General features: G+C 40.9%; 1 protein-coding gene across 1 annotated transcript in view; it reads right to left on the reverse strand.

Moving 5' to 3' along the window:
• The window catches only part of CPD (carboxypeptidase D), a 61,754-nt gene extending 44,505 nt beyond the window's left edge, over positions 1–17,249 (reverse strand). The window contains exons 1-2 of the mRNA XM_080924563.1: positions 16,454–17,249; positions 11,327–11,574 (exon numbers count right to left, since the gene is read on the reverse strand). Of these exons, the coding sequence (XP_080780689.1) occupies positions 11,327–11,574; positions 16,454–17,202 (997 nt within the window). The 5' untranslated portion in view covers positions 17,203–17,249. The remainder of the gene's footprint in view (positions 1–11,326; positions 11,575–16,453) is intronic.
• Positions 17,250–19,022: the final 1,773 nt, after the last annotated feature.

Consider the following 19,022-nt stretch of genomic DNA (forward strand, 5'->3'; position numbering starts at 1 on the left):
TTTTTTTTTTTTGGTGAGATGCTACAAATACGCATCAGCTGACAGCTGTGTTAACTGTGTTAACAAATTTAACAATTGGTTTTTTTTTTTTTTTGATACTAAATGTAAAAGACCTTTTAAGTATAAGAAACATAAGGAGTTGGTTTGGATCTGTTGTTTTGATTTTTTTTTCAACAACATAAGACCTATCCTCGAAAAGCTAACCTTCACTGTAACAGGAAGCAACCACTGATCTGTAAACAGACCTGATACTACCAGAGCAGCTACTGCCAAATTCAGTTAAGACATTTACCTATTTTTTTTAAGACTAGTATACAATTTGACTTAACATAAAGGGGAAATGTCACACTTTATAATAATATCTGTATATGGGCAAGGAAAATTTTAATTTGGGGAGTAAAATATCCAGTTATGGGCATACCTCAAGGCAATAAAAACATCTCAGTAACAGTAGAAAAGATCTGCTATTTGACTCATTAACAAGTGTGATAAGCAAGTGTCTATGAGTGCTTAGTCTCCTGGGAGGCTATGCAAGACAATGGTTTTCAACTTATTGACACTACATTGAAAAATTGTTTAACAATTTACAAGTTACTGATTTCTGTGGTGCTGAGGATCAAACCCAGGGCCTGAAAGACTAGGCAAGCACTGTGCTGCTGAGCGACCCTCCCAACCTACCTCACAAATATTGAGTTGGTACCCAAATGTTTTCATCTTAAATTTGAGCAGTTGTAAGCAAAATAATATCCTGCATAACAAAATTTTTAATTAAACTTCAACATTACTTTAAACATATTCAAATAAATGAAAATAGCATAGAGACTTGATTTTTAGAATCTTATTTTTCTTTCACTTTAAAAGCTTATGTGTGTGGACATTTTTGCCTTCATGTATGTCTATGTACCCTGTGTGTACAGTGCCCACATAGAGAAGCGATCTCCTGGAACTGGAGTTAACAGATGGTTGTGAGCCACCAAAGAGAACCAAACCCAGGTCCTCGGGAAGAACAGTCAGTGCTCTTAACCTCTGAGCCATCTCTCCAGCCTTTAAAGTAACTCTTAGAACCTGTCCAGTGCTACAAAAAATTGTTATCAATGCCAGTATTAATTGCTAAAGGTTCTCTGATCAAATGACCTACTCATAGCCACTACTCTTTGTCTTACAACTGGTCATCTGTTTTAGGATATTCCATTCACCTCTATAACAGAACAAGTCCCTGTTATTAATTTTAGCACAGAGATCTGGCTTTAAAGAGGAGAGAGACTTTAAAACAGTACTTTTTAAGTTGAAGAATACCTCCCCTTTATTCTTCTCTCTTAAACAGAAGCTCCTGTCAACCATCAACTATCAAGCAACTATCAAGCTGAGCACTTGGAGAGGCAGGCAAGTCTCTAACACCAGCCTACAAAGTCTATAAAGTGACTTCCAGGACAGCCAAGACTACAAAGAGAATCTCAAAAAACCAACCAACCAACCAACCCACCAAACAAACAGACAAAAAACAAACCAATGGCAACTAAAAATCCCAGCAACTTTCCCCCTCTTCTGAGGCTTAGGTAACATCCCACAAACTATACTTGTTTTATTTTATTAGTGTTCTTGTTACTTTCTTACAGTAGCTGTTGAATTTTTAAGTTACATGCTGTAAGAGAGTAATAGCAACTGATAAAATAAAGCAAGCATAACAATGTACTCTACTGAAAGTCATATAAATGTGCTACTGTCTTACTGGAATATACTCAGTTCTCTTGTGCAGACGTGATGTGAGCATTACTTGAACTGGAACACACAATATGTGAAAAACCAAGTGGAAATGAGAGACCACTGGGCAGGGAGCACACACAGTGTGGATATTCTCATCTTAGGAATGAGTCATGTCCCAGGCAAGATACAAGCGGAGTGATGTAAGATCCCATTGTGCTACTCTGACCATGCATAGTTTAAAGCTTATCAATCACTTATGGCTGGAATTTTCCATTAAAGACTTTCAGACTATGACTGAGGGCTGGTAATGTAGGAAGCTTAGGAAAGCCTAATTTCAGATAAGGGCAGACTTCTTGGCCTCTCAAAAGGTAGTGAAATTTTCACAATTTCAATTTCTGTATGTATAATAAGTGATAACTCTGCATTACAAGATACTTTTAAAAGCTAATAAATACAACATTCATTAAAAGGTTAAAGAGAAACCAGATAATTGAAAAGTACAGGTTCAGGTGGACAGGGTTTCTCTTTGTAGTTCTGGCTGTCCTGGAAGTAGTCACTTTGTAGACTAGGCTGGCCTTGAACTTACAGAGACTTGCCTGACTCTCCAAATGTGCTTTTAAAAAATGTTCCCAACTTTAAGTCTTTAAATTCAAGTTGTCTAGTTCCTACTTGAACTTGGTTTTTGCACTCAGGTAACTTCTGTGAGCATCCATTTCCTTCACCACTCCCACTAGATATATATTTGCTAATGATATGATTCCATAGAACACAACTAATTAAACAGTCCCGCCCGGTCTTGGTTCCCACTTGGTCAACACGTTCTCACATCTCTGAATTGTACTTTTCCTTATAAAAGTGCTCCTGGTCATCTGAATGACACAGAAAAAGGCTCATGTACTGGAAACATCTAAGCCATAAACATGAGCGCTGAAGCCCTGAGAGATGAGTCCTTGCCAGCATACGTGGCGCTCTCTGGTGACGGCAGAAAAGGTCTCCTGAGCCCATCATCACATTACAAAGTACACAACTGTGCCATCCTAAAGGTCAGGCTCTGTACTAGGGTGGACCACAGCTCACGAAAGCAAACTCGGGACTCAAAAAGAAGCAAGTGTTCTGTTTGAATATACTTTTAAGTTTTTCCCCCTTTTACATTAGCTAGCACTCAGATTTAAGAGAAGAAAGAAAAAGGAAGAAAGCTTCAACCAGGTCTTTAACGTACAGGATGCGGTAAGACCAAAAGCAATTTCTAACACAAATTTCACTATCAATCATACTTGTGAAAAGTGAACAGGCTGACACTTGGTGGTTGAATTGTCAGCATTCCTTCATGAAAACCTCCTGGTGCAAAATGCTACAAACATTTTCACTCTGGAGGTGAAAAATCACCCATCTGTTCCACTATGTTCTAGTTGGATTTTTGACTCTAAGCAATTAAATTGTGCCAGGAAACCATATCGATTCAATTTTCAGAACCTGGACTGACATATGCCCATCATGTCTTACAACCCTGAGCCTCTTTTCATTTCGATCCCGCTGAGGCTCTAGAAGTTGTTTCTTAGCAGCTTCCTCGGTACTTGTGACAGGAAGATGAAGTGCTACCTCGGCTGTCACTCTTCTCTCAGCAAGATTGGGCGGGGGGGGGGGGCGGCGGCAGATTTTTTCTGTGGTTTCTCTGTGACACATCATCATTACTAGTCCTTTGATTCATCTTGCACAGTTTTTATTGATTTATTTTTAGTTACATACATTACATACTGACTACAGTGTCTCTTCCTCCTCTCTTCACAGCCTTCCTTCCCCTTCAGCCCCTCCCTCAATCCACACATCTTCAGAAAAGGGCGGGCCTCTGGGATGTCAACCAAACATGGCATATCAAGTTACAATAAGACTACACACATCTCCTCACATTAAAGCTGGATGAGGCAACCCAGGCAAAGAATCAGAGAGCCCTGCTTCCACTGTTGGAAGTCCCACAGGAAGACCAAGCCATACAGCTGTAGTACAAATGCAGAGGACCTAGCTCAGACCCGGACAGGCTCCCTGATTTTCTGACACAATTTCTTGTACCTCTCATATTCCCTTTCATTCCCATATATTCCTGTGAATAAAGCCCTTATCATCAAGAGATCACATTCCAGATAACTATAAAACCTCTTCCTAGGCTCCCTTCCTCTAGGACTCTGTCCCTTTCCACACAGAGTTAAGGGTAATCTGAAATGAGCAGTGCCACCCTGTCCGACATGAGAGGCTTTCATGATTTTAAAGCGGATGCTCTGGGGTGAAGGCAGGAGAGCGAGTTATCAGGAGGCTTCCTAGAGGCACAGTGACCTGCAAAGGTGCTTATTTGCTGGCAAAGGACAAAGAGTCCAGTGCATAGGGGAGGCAGACAAGGTTTGATAAGTAGGTAGGATCAGACTCCGTTGCAGTTCAGACCTGATCCTACGAAATGTGAAACCAGCAGGCATGGCAGCCATAAAAGAACCTTTTAGACTTCCTCCATGTGTTGTTTTGTTTTTACTGCACAGCTTAAAGACAAATTCACACTTGTAAGACCCCACCACATCTTTCCTAAGCCTGACTACTGTACCTCAAATTAGTAAACAGACTTCAGGAAACAAGCCAGGAAACAGTACTCTGCACGTTCCTCAGGTCAGACTGGTTTGTCTCTGCTGTTCAGATCCACTAGTCTTCAAGACTGGACAGTTGCTGAGAGAAACTAAACTCCTCATGATCCATAAGGACCCACCTTTCATTCACAGCAAATACTGTGGTTTATTTTTTCAATTATGCATTACATATTTAATTCTTTGTTTTAGATTCCAGTTTTCTGCTATATGCCCTATTTAATGACATAGAAAACATTCAAGCCAGCGTACTTCAGTATTTAGAGCACATCAGTGCTGCTCAGAGTAAGGGCCATTGAGAGGAAGAATAGATGTCCACATGATCAAAGTTCACACTTGTACAAAGTTGCTCTGGGTATGGGATGTGCCATCTGCTCACATTTTATAACTGATGAAAGCACAAAAAGAGAGGAAGAAGGCTTGATAAAACAACACAATGATTCCTTCTTCCAAAGGAAGGGGAAAAAATTCTAATTGCCAGTTTGAAAAGGTTCAGTTCCATGATAGCAACAGCTTAAAAAACAGAGCAAAGCACCATACATCTAAAGCATTAGAACAGCTGTCCCAACTAGTAACAGTGTACAGACATGTGAACAGCACATGAGGCTGGTGACGATATTTCTGAGTAATTTCCTGTCTCAATAATCATTCAAATTATCGAGGAAAAAAAAAAACCCAAGGTAAATTGTAGCACAGTCTTCACCATAAATGACTGAGGTATTTAAACAAGAAAAAAAGAAAAAAAAAAGAGTTATTATGTGCAACTCGTAAGGTGTTTGTTCTTATTAGGAGAAAGAATGAAAGCAATTCAGTTCTACGGCAGCAGTGACCCAGAGCAGAGCTGTTCCAAGCTGGAGGCCACTGCCCCTCTCTGGGTTTACACACACTTTAAAAATAAACAACGGCAAGTTAGTTATCAGATGTTTGCAGTATGGGGAGATAGAACCAAGGGCCTGCTGTGTGCTCGGCAGGTCCCTTACCACTGAGCTAGATCCCTAACCCCACATTTAGGTATTGTCTTATGAAGTTTTTTTTAAAAGCTTTTAACATATATACGCATTGGTAAAATGTATATAAGCAACCAAAAGGGACTGGTGAGATACTTAGTGGCAAACAGTCCATGTTAGTCTTTGTAGAGGAGCCATGAGGTGGCCAGCACCCATGCCACACAGCTGACAACCACCGAGAACTTCAGCTAGAGGGGCTCAGACACTCTCTCCTGGCCTCCACAGACAACAGCACTCACATGCACAGACAACAGGTATACACACAATTTTTAAAAGGTGAAGGTATTTCACATTATAGGATACTAGTAAAATTAAAAAGACAAACAAAACAACAAAGCACTATGACCTGCCATAAGGCAAACTATCACAGTAAGTGTAGGAAGAATATTTTTAGGAATTTTGAATCCAAAGTTCAGGTGTCTAATATTGCAAACTATGTAAACCATTTTTACAAGAATTTGTTCATTCAAGTATTCACAAAAGATGCACTGTTTGCCTTCTATATATAAGACATGATTCAAAGTCTAGGAAATAAAATACCAAATAAAATCAAAATTCCACTCTAGTGAAGTGGGAGCTCTTGCAGAGATAAGTAGTTACAGTGCCTGATACAAAGCTAAGTGCTTAAAATAGTTCTCAGCTGAGCCTCATAATCCTATGATGCAGTCATACTGTTTTATTTTTATTTTACATATAGGGATCGAGAGTAAAAGAATTAATTAACGTGTTGAAGATTAACTAACCTCTCATATCTATATACATACCAAATTGAAACTCAAACCTAAACTGTCAGATTCCAAGGCTCTGCTCTTAGCCTCTATGCCTATGTCTGCGGGAAGGTAAAATAGAACCACACCCTGCCCTAGATGGTTCTAACATTTACACAGAATGGTGACTCTGGTAAAATCATTTCAATTACAGTCTTGGATTTCTTGCCTTTCCTAAACTATATAACTACACACACACACACACACACACACACACACACACACACACACACACACTCTTTCTTGTGTGTGTGTGTATGTATTTGTGTAACTGTTCATGTGTGTGGTGTGTGTCTATGCATGCATATGTATGTGGGGGCCAGAGAACAATCTCAAGTTCATCCTCAAGAACATAGTCCACTTTCGAGAAAAGTCTCTTTCTGGTCTGGAGCTTGCCAATTAAGCTAGAATGGCTGGCCAGCAAGCCCCAAGGACCCTCCTCCTTCTCTACCTTCCCAGTGCTTCCCACACACCACTACACCTGGCATTTTTACATAAAACTTCAGTTTAAAAAAAAAATCAGGTGCTTATGCTATCTCCCCAGTTCTTAAAATAGAAATTCTTTAAAAAGTGACCCAAACTATAGCCCAGTTTCATTACATATGACTTGGTATATACACCTTAAACCATCAGTTAATTTTTATGTCTTAAAAACTTTCAAGATGGCTACTCTGTGGCTGAGACAGAAGAATCAAGTTCAATTCAAGCCTGGGCAACTTAGTGAGACCCTGTCTCAAGGACAATTTAGAGGCTAGAGAGGTGGATTTGCAGTTAGCACTTGCTGTTCCTGCAGAGGACACAGGTTGAGTTCCCAGCACCCACACAGTGGCTTACAACTGTCCGTAATTCCAGCTCCAGGGCATCCAACTCACTCCTTAGCCTCCTCAGGCACGAGGCACACATGTGGTGTACATCCAAACATTCACACCCGTCAAATAAAAATAGGTATTAAAAGAAGTTTAAACCATAAAGGAGGGCTGGGGATGTAACCACCTGGATCCTGTGGGTTTGGAAGACTTGTTGAGAGAAGCCAGAACCCCATATGGGCAACTAAGCATGCGTGTCAGCTTTGGCAAGCACGGTGGAGGCAGCAGTAGCCACATCACCCCACTCCACTGCTGTCTGATCCTTGCAAGTAGCAACTGATTCTGCTCCACTCTTACTGTGTCCTAGTGCCTAAAGTAGAATATGGAATGTGGCAGGCAGTCAGGAACATTTACTAAGTGAATAGCTATACTGTGTGAGTGAGTTAGTTCATCTCTTAGTCCTTGAATTTTTATAAAGCAAAAAGGACCAAATTAGATAATCATTTTCAGCTACACTTCTTTGAGAGGAATTTATAAGTACATCACACAGAGTATGAGTAAAGCCATTCCAGGACATCTGGCCTTGAATATAAGCCCAGTCACAGGTTTTAGATCTCTCTTTGGTCCTGCATGAGATAAACAAGACGATTTTATCCTGTTCAAGCTACTGGAGCCAGCACGGCTTTCTCTTTAGGAAGCAGTTGCTGTGGCAGGAAGAGAAGCTACTGTAAAAACAACACAGTGCATCTGACTGCTCAGCTCAAACAAGAGGGATGCTGATGCTCCCAAAACAATGAACAATGGCAGCCACAAAGCTTAGCTTCCTCAGAGGTGGGGAGAAACAGAAACACTAAATAACTGGCTTAACAGGATAATCTGTGCTGATGTAGCAAAGTACACTTTTTTTCTCTGAAAACTGCATGGGTATTTTTCAAACTGTATTTTAGTATATGCTTCAATCAATTGTCAACTAGGAACTACTTTTTAACCTTTTAAGGTGTTTATTTTTTTTAACCGAAAAGATAAAGTAAATTATTATATATACCCTTATCTTAAGTAATATCTCTAATTCATAAATAACTTCACCAACTCACAAAACTACTGAGTTAGATATTAAATCTAACAAGATACAAAGTTAGATATTAATCAATTTATTTCTGAAGATTGAGGATTACACATTAAAGTACACTCCCGTATCAGTGGATTTCAAACCACATCTAACTTTAATGAGAGGAGAGGTTAGCTGCAAAATATTTCAGTCTTGTTATAGATGTTTGTAACACATAAACTATGGATAGAAACTACAGGGTGTCAGGAAATTCTAGAAGGTATTCGGTCCTCTAACTCAGGACTCATTTTCAGTTTATGCAGCTAGACATAAAAAAAAATCAAAAAGTGATTAGCTAGGCATGATAGTACAGGCCTTTGATCCCAGCACTTGGGAATCAGAGGCAGGAGAATCTGGGTTTGAGGCCAGCCTGAACTACAGAGTTACATGGTGAGACCCTGTCTCAAAAAACAAACAACAAAACCCCAAAACCTCAAAGGCATAAATAAAGGTGAATCAACAGATATATCACAAGATGTTCTATAATGAAATTGCCAGCAGAAAAGTAAAGAACATCCCAGGGTCTCTCACTGAACCTGAAGATTACCTTTTCAGTTACGTTTCCAGGGTCTTCCATCTGACAGGGCCATAGGTCATAGGTACACATGCCACACAGGGCTATTATGTTGGTGCTGGGGATCTGAACTCAAGTCCTCTTGCTTTCAAAGAAAGTGCTTTTACTTACTGAGTCATCTTCCTAGACCTACTTCTGCATTGCACTTTATTATTCTAAACATTTAAAACGGTAGCTACTTTCATGATTTTCATAAGTATGGGTATCTTCCCTGTGTGAATATCTGTACACCATGGGTGCCTTTTGCACTTGTAGGCCAGGAGAAGGCTACAGAAGCCCTGGAACTGGAGTTACAAACAGTTCAGACAGTTGTAGACAGATGTGAGCTGTCATGTGGAAACTAGGAATCAAACCTCTAGAAGAACAGCAAGTGCTCACCTGAGGAGCCATTTCTCTAGCCCTACTTTCATGACTTTTAAAAGAAAGGCAAAGAGTTCCAGCTGGTTTTAATAATTTTCAGAGAGAGTGTGAAATGTACATCCATGTAGGCACATGCAGTTGGAGATGGCCATCCACACAGCTGTATATGACTGTGGGTGTGCATGCACATGTGTGTGGAGCCCAGAGGTCGACATCAGGTTCTTCTTCCACTGTCTAGTGAATTACTGGGCAAGCTCTCTTGTTGAACTCAATTCAGCTAGCCTAGACAGCCCAGGGGATCCCCATCTCTGTGCCTGTAACTCTGGGAATACAGATGGGCCTCTGTAAGTTTTTGTTGGTTGTGGACATTTGTTCCCAAGCATTATCCACCTAGCCATCTACCCAGACCTTAATAATCTGTTAAAATGGTATTCTATGAAAAACTGGAACCCTTACATATTTCTGCTAGGAAAATAAGAGTTTGATATCCTCTTAAAAACTAAATGCAAAACTAATCGTGACCCCACAGTTCCACTCCTAGCCACATAGACCAAGAACTGAGAATGCGCACTCAGACATGTACTCGTACAACAGCGTTCACTATGGCATTACTCAACAGTGAAGTAGAAATGACTCAGTGCCATCAACAGAGAATGAACAGACAAGATCTATTACATATCTGTGCCTACATAATATGTATTTTATATGGAGAGAATATTATTTAACTATCTAAAGAAATGATGTTCTGAACATGATACAGAATGGATGAACCCTAAGAAGATTATGTTAAATGAAGCATACTAGATGCAAAAGAACAAATATTTTATAATTTTAACTATGTGAAATATCTAGAATAGGCAAATTTACAAAGACAGAAAATAGATGAATGGTTTCCTGTAACTAGGGAAAGGGAAATAATAGGAATTATTACCTAATCATTACAGAGTATCTGGGGTGATATAAATGTTCTGAAAATAGACAGTAATGGATGTGTAACACTGTGAATGTTCTTACTATCACTGGAGTCTTATACCTAGAAAACTGGCCAAGGCTGGAATGGGTGGCTGATATTTATATATACTTATATATTTATATAATACTCATAAATATATCTAAATATGTAATGCATTGTTACATAAATTATAACAAATTTATATATTTATATAAAACATTTTATATAAACAATACATTACATATTAAAATATATTTATATAATGTATAATATATAAATATAGAATATATTTAAATATAATATATAATCTTGTTTTAATAGACTTACATATTAAATACATAATGTAGAATATATTTATATATTATATTATATATTATATATTACATATAAATATACATTTTATATGCTATATTATATATTTTATATAGTATTTTTTAACATTTATAGATAATATAAATATATATCTATGTTAAAAAGCAAGCCAGAATTTCATAATCAGCCCACAGATTAAAATACAACAGCAAATATGCCTTTATGCAAATATGCCTTTATTGGTGGTTACTGTTTCTAGCCCAATAATTTAATACCTATAACTTAACTTTCTCTGTCTCCTGACATGTGATGTGTTCTACATAATGATGTCACTGGGAAACTGAAGTTGAATTATAATGTAGAAAGCAACAAACCTAAAAGTTGGAATGTTCTATAAGACAGTAACTTAGACTTTTTACTTTTCATTACAATTACATTTGTGTGTATGTGTGAAGGTAGGTAGGTACATGCATGCAATAGTGCCTATGTGGAGATCAGGGGACAAGTTTCAGGAGTTAGTTCTCTCCTTCCACCATGTGGGTCCTAAGGACATAACTCAGGGTGTTAGGTTTGGTGGCAGGTGCCTTTATCCACTGGGCCATGTTGTTGGCTCCTGCCTGGATTCTTACCAAGATCAAATACAATGGCCTTGACCAGATCCTGGATTTGGAGAAAAAGGAACTATACAATTCCTTGGTGACAAGAAAGGAAATGAAAATCAGGCACTATGTGGATGAGAGCACTGACTTACTATTGATCTCTCAGGTATGGGAATGGTGCATGACAAAAAATAAAAGTCTCTGTGCTTGGAATAACGAGTGCTGAGGAACTTAAAGAGATTTGTCAGCAACATATTTTTGAATGGTCTGGTGAAAGAATGTGCGAGGGAACGTGTTGGTGAGGAGGAGAGCAGATGGGGTAAGAGAACGGCAGGTGAATTTAAATGGAGACACTACATATTTCTGCACTTTGCCGTAGTTTTGGACACTTCAGACATACAGAGAAATAACCTGTTTAAGAACTGGAGTTCCACATTTCCTCTTGCATTCGGAATACATGTAAGAGAGCTAAACCAACAGAGGGAAACACAACAGTGCCAGTGCTCTGCATACCTTCCACGTCATACCAGTGTGCACCATTTGTGATCCCATCTTTGAAAGTCTCGTCTTCATCTCCTGGGCAGTGTGGCTCACCAGTTTTCATTATAGGGTGGTTAGAAGCATATGCTTTTGCTAAGTATCTAAAGACTTCGTCATCGGAGGTTTTGCTATAGATTCCAGTAGTCTTGTGCTGGGGAGAATCATCAAAAGGATAGCTTGCTACCACTGAGCCACCGTGAAGATTTCCAGAAAGCACAAACCTTTGAAAACACAATCAAATTATATGTCACCTTTAAAAGACACAGAAAATACCAAGTGTTTAAAATGTCCACAAGATCTTTCATAAATGAATTCGGTTTTGTTATTGCTTTATTTGTTTTTCATTCATTTCTTCATTCAGTCCTGAGGATGAACCCAGGGCCTGGACGCATGCTAGACACTGACTCTATCCTCCAGCTCCACAAATCAAATACCTATCTTGGGGCTGGCAAGATGGTTCACTGGATACCTGCCACTAAGCCTCGTGCCCTTCATTTAATACTCAGGACCCATAATAGTGAAAGGGAGAACTGAGTCCCACAAGGTCTTTTCTGACCTACATGCACACTTGGCATGTGTGCTCTCCCATACATGTAAATAAATATAAAAAGTTATTTTAAAATTTCAGAACTAAAGACATAGCTTAGTGGTTGAGCGCTTGTCTAGTATGTATAAGCCCTAGTTTGATCTCCAGCAATCAATCAATCAATCAATCAATCAATCAAGTTGCATTTACATTTCAAGTTAATCACAAGTACTTACAGAGGTTTTTAATCACTGAACATGTTGCTGAATAATACAGCATTAACTAATGTTTTAGGAAGTGTCTTACATGAAAAATTTCAAATTCATTAATTAGATTGACCAAAGGAACTTGCCAAAATTCAATCTTATTTTTTCCTACCTACAAAAGTGACAATTTCATATAGTGTAACCTGGAACTTATGTTTCATAATGTGTCAATTTCATGGGAAAGTGGCTAATATAATAAATATTTGTTGAATATAAGAGGTAAGTTAATAACATTATTTTCTGTATACTTACTGCCCAAAGAAAAAATTTAGGATAAGGCATCTAATTTAAAACACAATATATCTTATCTGATTCCAGTTTCACAAAATCCTTATACAAAATTATATTTTCAAGAAAGATGCAAAGTTGGAAAGATTCAGGAAAAAACCCACCTAATATAGTGAGTGTCTTTCAGAGAAAAACAATACAGAGCTATCCTCTGCTACCATGAGGTTTCTGCATGGGCCACTGGATAACAAACTGACACAGACAAGGGGGTTTCTATTTTTTAAAAAAATCTACAGCAGGGAATGTTCTAGGGAATCAAACAAGCCGTGCTCAGATTAGCCACATACCCTAACACTGAGCTACAGCCCCAGCCTCACTTCTACTTCTAAGTGAACCACTAATGTGGTCCAATCTATAACTACATAAGATCAATATATAGCTACAAGAGCTCCTTCTGAGGAGAAAACTAAAGTAAAGGCATGTGCTCTCTTTGAAATCCTTCCCTTATGTAACTGTTCAAACCATTACTACAGAGATTTAAGTATTTTCTCTTTGCATTCTGACTAGGATTTTCCAGCGCCTGCTTACTTGTAGTTGCAATAAACTGACCTTTTGAGAGTCTAAATATTTCTCTCTATATACTTGAAAGAAAACTAAAATATCCTATGTATAATCTGAAAGGCTACCTTAGGCTTGATCAGTACCATCTCTGAGATAGACAATGAATGTTGTTTGTAACAGAAGAATTAGCCAATGACAATAAAGACAATTACTGACAAAGGAGATTAAAATGAACAGTTTTCATTAGCACCTTTCCAGACCCGAGAACAACCTTTGGCGTAGTGGCATTGGCACAAGCTCTGGAGCTGGGCAAATGTCCCCCCGAGCTGTTATTCAACAGCACTGTGATCAGAAGTCATTGCCTCTAAATCTCCATTTTTATCTCATATATAAAATGTGAATATTTGCCCTGCCTCTCAGAATTGTTACAACTACTAAAAACAACACAGAAGAGACACTGAGAGCAATTTGCATGCTACCTTCTCAACCAATGTTTGTTTCTTTGGAGCTCTCTAGCATCCTGGTCAGAGTTTCTGATAGAACAACACAGAAACAACAAGGTTTGTCACACTCCAGCTTTCTAATTCCAACTAGCTAATGTATTGACCATTCACTTTCTGGTTGTATTTCTAAAACAACTCAAAGGTTTTTTTTCCTCCATTTACTTTGAGAAAACTATAAAAAGGCTCTTCTTGTTCAGGCACTTCATTTAGCAACAAGCATTTTAAAAGTATTAACTACGAGCTGAAAGAATACATATGAGCAACCACAGAAAAGCCTTGAATAGTCTGTGTACGTGGGGTGTGCTACTTTACATATGTTAGATTAAAACTCTACTAAAGGAGAGATCCTTTTATTCAACACTGTTGCAATACTTCTCAGAAACATCATAAAGAGGACCTGATGTTTCAACCACTTTTACTACCAGGAAACATTAGTAATCTATGAGAATGATTAAATATGATTCTCTGTATTCTAATTACATAGTTTTAAGATACAGTCACTCTTCTGGGGACAATTTCAAAACAGAGCAATACCAGTCACAGTAGCTATAAGACTACTCTTTAGTGTCTTTGTCAAAGCAGCTTTGTGTACCATTTCCAATCTTATTTGAACGATGTTTTAAGATTTCCATTCAAATCCTCAAGTGTTTGACTTCAGTATCATAAGATTTAAAGAAGTTACTAAATATACCATGTTAAAAATAAGAATCTTTATATTTTAAAAATTAACCTCTAAATTAACTTTATTATATTCTTCCTATAGTCTATAAACAACCTTTTTAAAAATGGAGAATATTTGAACAAGAATAAAGACCCCAAAAAACTATACATCAATATACAATATCCCTCAAAAATGATCTGTATCCACACCAACATGATGACTACATTCTTCAGAAGTCCACCAAAGGTTAGGATGTAGCTCAGTGGTAGAATTCTTTCCAGGCCTGACATGTAGGACTCATGATCACTAAGTGGTATAAATTTGGAAGAGTTAAGCAGAGAAGCAGAGAGTGAACTTTTGCCTTGAGACTGTCAGTATCATCTCAGAAAAATTCTTCACATTGGCCACAACAGACAAAACCCCCTGTAAGAGTTGTAATGGAACATTTTAAACACCCAAGCAACGGAAACAGTGCAGATGATATTCCTCAAAAAAAAAAAAAAAAAAAAAAAAAAAGCCCTAGCTGGCAATGACGAGCACCTTTAAATCCAGCAGAGGCAGGCGTATCTCTGTGAGTTTGAGGCCTGCCTGGTCTACATGGTGAATTTCAGGCCAGCCATGACCACATAGTGAGACCCTGTCTCAAAACAACAAAAAGTAAAATAAAAAGCCTTGCTTGTTATAGCACCTGACAGTTTAAGTGTCACATCAAAATCAAATTTATGCAGATGTTCAGAAGTCTGACATGGCCAAGGAGAGGAAACTGTCCTAGAACATTTAAACGGATTGAGCATCTTCGAGGGACCATCTACACATTAGTAAAGTGATAGGTAGGTGATCAAAAACCATTTGGAACTGTCAAGCTGTCTACAAATTTTCTAGATCTCATATCATCTATGACTGAAATCTTACAAAAGAAACCATGTCAGGAGGGCAGTATGTAGCTCTGTTGGTACAGTACTTGTCAGCATGCACGATGCTGGGTTCAACCCTAGGCATGGCATAAACCAAGGCTGGTAGCACATGCCTAGTAAGAAGATCAGGAGCTCACTCAAGTCATTCCTGACTACATATCCAGTCCGCAGCTAGCCTGGGCTACATAAGAAATGATTCCAAGTCTCACAGAGAAATGCCTTTCTTCCCTTTACCTTTGGCTCATAGGCCAGTCTTAAAAAACCTTCAAGTCAAGATACAAAGATCATAACGACTGCCCTCAAAAGCCTCTCAAAGATACAAATTGGGAATATGCTGGCAAAGCTGGTGCTTGAGAAAGAGGTACACGTCTACTTAAGACATGATTCCATCTGGAGTAAGTGCCACCTTCCTTCATTCCTCCTTGCTCTTACCATTCATCTCTAAAGACTCAGACCCTAGCCTATCTCTCCAAGAGATAGGTAGCCTTAAGTTTGTGGCTGGTGCACATTTTGTCTTGGGGAACAGTTTCTGCCGGGTTTTAACTGAGTATACCTCTCATGTGTATTTATAACACCTTCTTGTAACATACTAGTTTCTGAAGGTCCTCATACTTCTACTTTTTACCTTCTAAAACCCCCACACGATGCTGAGATGTTATTGATGTACATGATTAGCTGTCCTACCCCAATAAGAAGGTTCGAAACTGGCATCGGAAATGAAGCAGTTCTCATCTGGGGGAGTTTCCCTTTATTGCATACTCCCCTAAGCAGAATCAGAAGTACAGGCAGGAGAATTGGTTTCTGTCCAACATCAGAGGAAGTCACTGGGGTGCCATTTGCTATTTCTGAGCTCCATTCTGTCTCCCTGGCAGTGGAGCACAGAGTAGACAGGCTTAGATTCCCCGAGTCTAGTCAACCAGTCTGCCCCTCAATTTCCCCGTATGCAAAACGGGAGTGTGAGTGGTGTCTAGAGGATATGAGTGGTGTCTAGGTCGCCCGGTTGTGGTCAACATCCAGTGACATAATGCGGTCACAGAAAGTGCTTGCCACAGTGCTTCTAGTGATGACAGTGACAGCTTAAGGTGCTAACTTGGAAATCCTTAAACTTTTACCCACTGTCCATATACGATGGTCTTTCAAAAATAGAGATAGAATGGGAAAAAAGAAAAGAAGGAAGGAAGGAAGGAAGAAAAAAGAAAAAAGGCTCCCTTCAGGCTATGCCCTGCACAAATGACAGTCACAGGCAGGCTTTTCTACTATTAGCAAGACTAGGAGGTACTGCAGCCCAGACTCCGTCCCAGTCCCAGGGTGTCACTCTCTACAGCAACTGCCCGCGACCCCTTAGGATGGCAAGCATTGTTTGAACGCCTACTGGCTGTCGGAATAAGCCTCCTGGCCTCGAAGGCTCACGTGGGTCAGTGCACAGTCAGGCAACACTCACTTGTTCCTGCGGATCCAGTCGATGAGGGCACGCACCTCTGGCACCTCATCCAGGGAAGGTGGTTCTCCGGTGCTGAACTGGTCAGGGAAGCTGCGGTTGAGGTCGCGGCCTCGGCTGTTGTCACGGCCGCTAGTCCCAGGCGGGCCGCTGTCGCCGAGGCCGCAGTCACCCTCGCGAGCGCGTTCGAAGCCATCTGGGTTCAGGCTGGGCAGCAAATACACGTCGGTGGTGTTGAGCAGGCGGACAAGGCGCGGGTCCCCGCGGCGGTAGCCCGACGCCAGCTCACGGGCCAGGTAGACCAACACCTGGCGTGACACCGTCTCGTCGCCGTGCATGTTACCCACCAGCTTCACCTGAGGCCGGCCGGGCAGCAGCGGCCCCGCAGCGTCCAGCCCCGCGGCGGCTGTGGTGGGCGGCGGCCCCAGGCCGGCCGTGAGGCGCAGCACCCAGAGCGGCCGGCCCTCCACCGAGCTGCCAATGCTGAAGAGACGCGCCAGGCCAGGCGGCCCCGCGGCCGCCGCAGCCTCCAGTGCCTCGCCCAGCGCCGCTTCGTGGTAGTAGTGGTCAAACTGGCCCTCGGCCGCCTCAGAGCCGCCGACGGTCGTCGTGGTCGCCTCAGCCTTCTTGATGTGCGCCGCCAGGGCCGAACTCCTCAACAGCAGCAGCAGCAGCAGCGGCAGCGTTGGCAGCGGCAGCAGCCGCAGGCGTCCCAGCCGCCAGGGCGGCCGCTCATCCCGGCCGCTCGCCATCTTCCAGCAACGCCGCTAATACAGCTCCGCTCCAGCGGCTCCGCACTCCGGGCGGCGGCGGCCCGCCGGATCCCCTCCGCGCCTAGCAACCCCATCCCGCCCTTCAGTCTCGGCCAATCGTAGCCCTGAATTTTTGGGCGTCATGCTAGGGGGCGGGGCTTTCCTTAAAGCGGACGATTTTCCCTCTGGGCGTGTCTTCTCCACTCCAATCCCTAAGGACTTTAGTCACTTTCCTTTCCTTCACTACGGTTCTCCTCTATGTCTTCCCGCCTCCCTATTTCCTCTTCTACTTCTCTCGTTTTCCCCCAGTCTCTTCCTGATGGCTTCTCTGAAATTCTCTGAGAGCTTTTACTAACTCCCTTCTTTGTTGCAATTCTCAGCTTTTAATGCAATTTCTCAGTTTTAATGCTTTGGAGTCAATAATCAAAAGACTCAAAGGGTTCCGAAGATTCAAGGACTCCTGAGAAAATCAGGAAGTTAGAAAAATCTTGACCTCCTTGAAGAAGCAAAGACCTCCTTAGTCCCATCTCCTTTGCATCTTCTCCCCCCCCACCCCCCCCCCCCCCCGCCATGGATTCTGCCTGAGCTTGAGCCCATCTACTTGCATGCACTTGATAAGAATGAGACACCTCATAAAGCAATCAATTCTATGTTTTGACTTGCCACGTGACCAGACGTCTCCTTTATAAAGTGGAAACTGCCATAGTAGGCTCCCTCTGTGTTAATGTGCTCTGTTTCATTGGCTATTTAAGAGTGTTGGACTGTAACTATCTTCTACGTGTTCTGCTCTCAGCTCTCGTTTCATTTTTAGTAATCTTGGCCTCCTCTCACACTTTTTTTGAGTAGGAGCATTTAGATCACCTCTGTACAACCATAGCTAGAGTTTTGGAATGCTGTCTTCAAGATATAGATTTGGCATGTCTAGAAATACTTGCTTGGCAAGTGTAATTCCCCCAAGGTATTTGGGTTAGTCCAGAAAACCTAACCTTCCAAGTAGGGTTTAATCAGTTTTGAAGAAAGTTGAAGTTTGGCAATCCTTTTATCAAATGAGAACTTCTGACCCATCTAAGAGCATATCTATTATAACCATCAGTATTCCCTTCGGTCAGTGCTGGATAGTTTGAGGTCTCTTTTCTGAACTCTAACAGAATCCTCATAGGGCCAGTGAAATTCACTGATTACTGATATGTTAAAGCTGGATGCTGGGAAGCAATGCATTGAGATCCAGTGCAGGGTTGAACAATGCAACACATCTGTGGGGGAATTCCCGAGTATATCTTCATTCACTCAGAGGAGGAGGAAACCAAAGAGACAGAAAAAACTAAGAGGGAAGGGAAGAATTCTGGGTAGAGGGAAGAGCATGCACAGGAGGTTGCAAGATTGGCGTGCAGAGACTACGAGTTCTAGAATTGTTTGTAGGTCCAGGTTACTGGTGAAGGGGTGTATCCTTAGAGAGCTAAGGATGGGTTTGAAGCTAATTTATAAAAATCCCCCTTGACGGTAATTTGAAGAATGGAATAGGTGATCTTAAACATGAAGCCAAGAAACTTACAAGAAGCACATAGTCCAAGAAGGCACCAAGTCCTTGAACAAGAGTGAAGCTGGTGGAGGTGGAAAGAAATGGATGCAAATGACTTTAGGAGTGAAATGGGACAGTTCCTGCCAACCCAGAGAGAGAGGATGGCAGGCTGGCTCCAAATTGAACATTGTCATGGTAACAAGCAGTGCTGTGTGGAACTAGTCCTCTATTCACCCCAGATAGGGAACCAATGACAGACCAAAGCAAGAATGCCACTAAAACCCAACTTGGTGAATCAATA

This window comes from Micromys minutus (assembly GCF_963924665.1).
Source record: "Micromys minutus genome assembly, chromosome: 10".
Taxonomy (NCBI): Eukaryota; Metazoa; Chordata; class Mammalia; order Rodentia; family Muridae; genus Micromys; species Micromys minutus.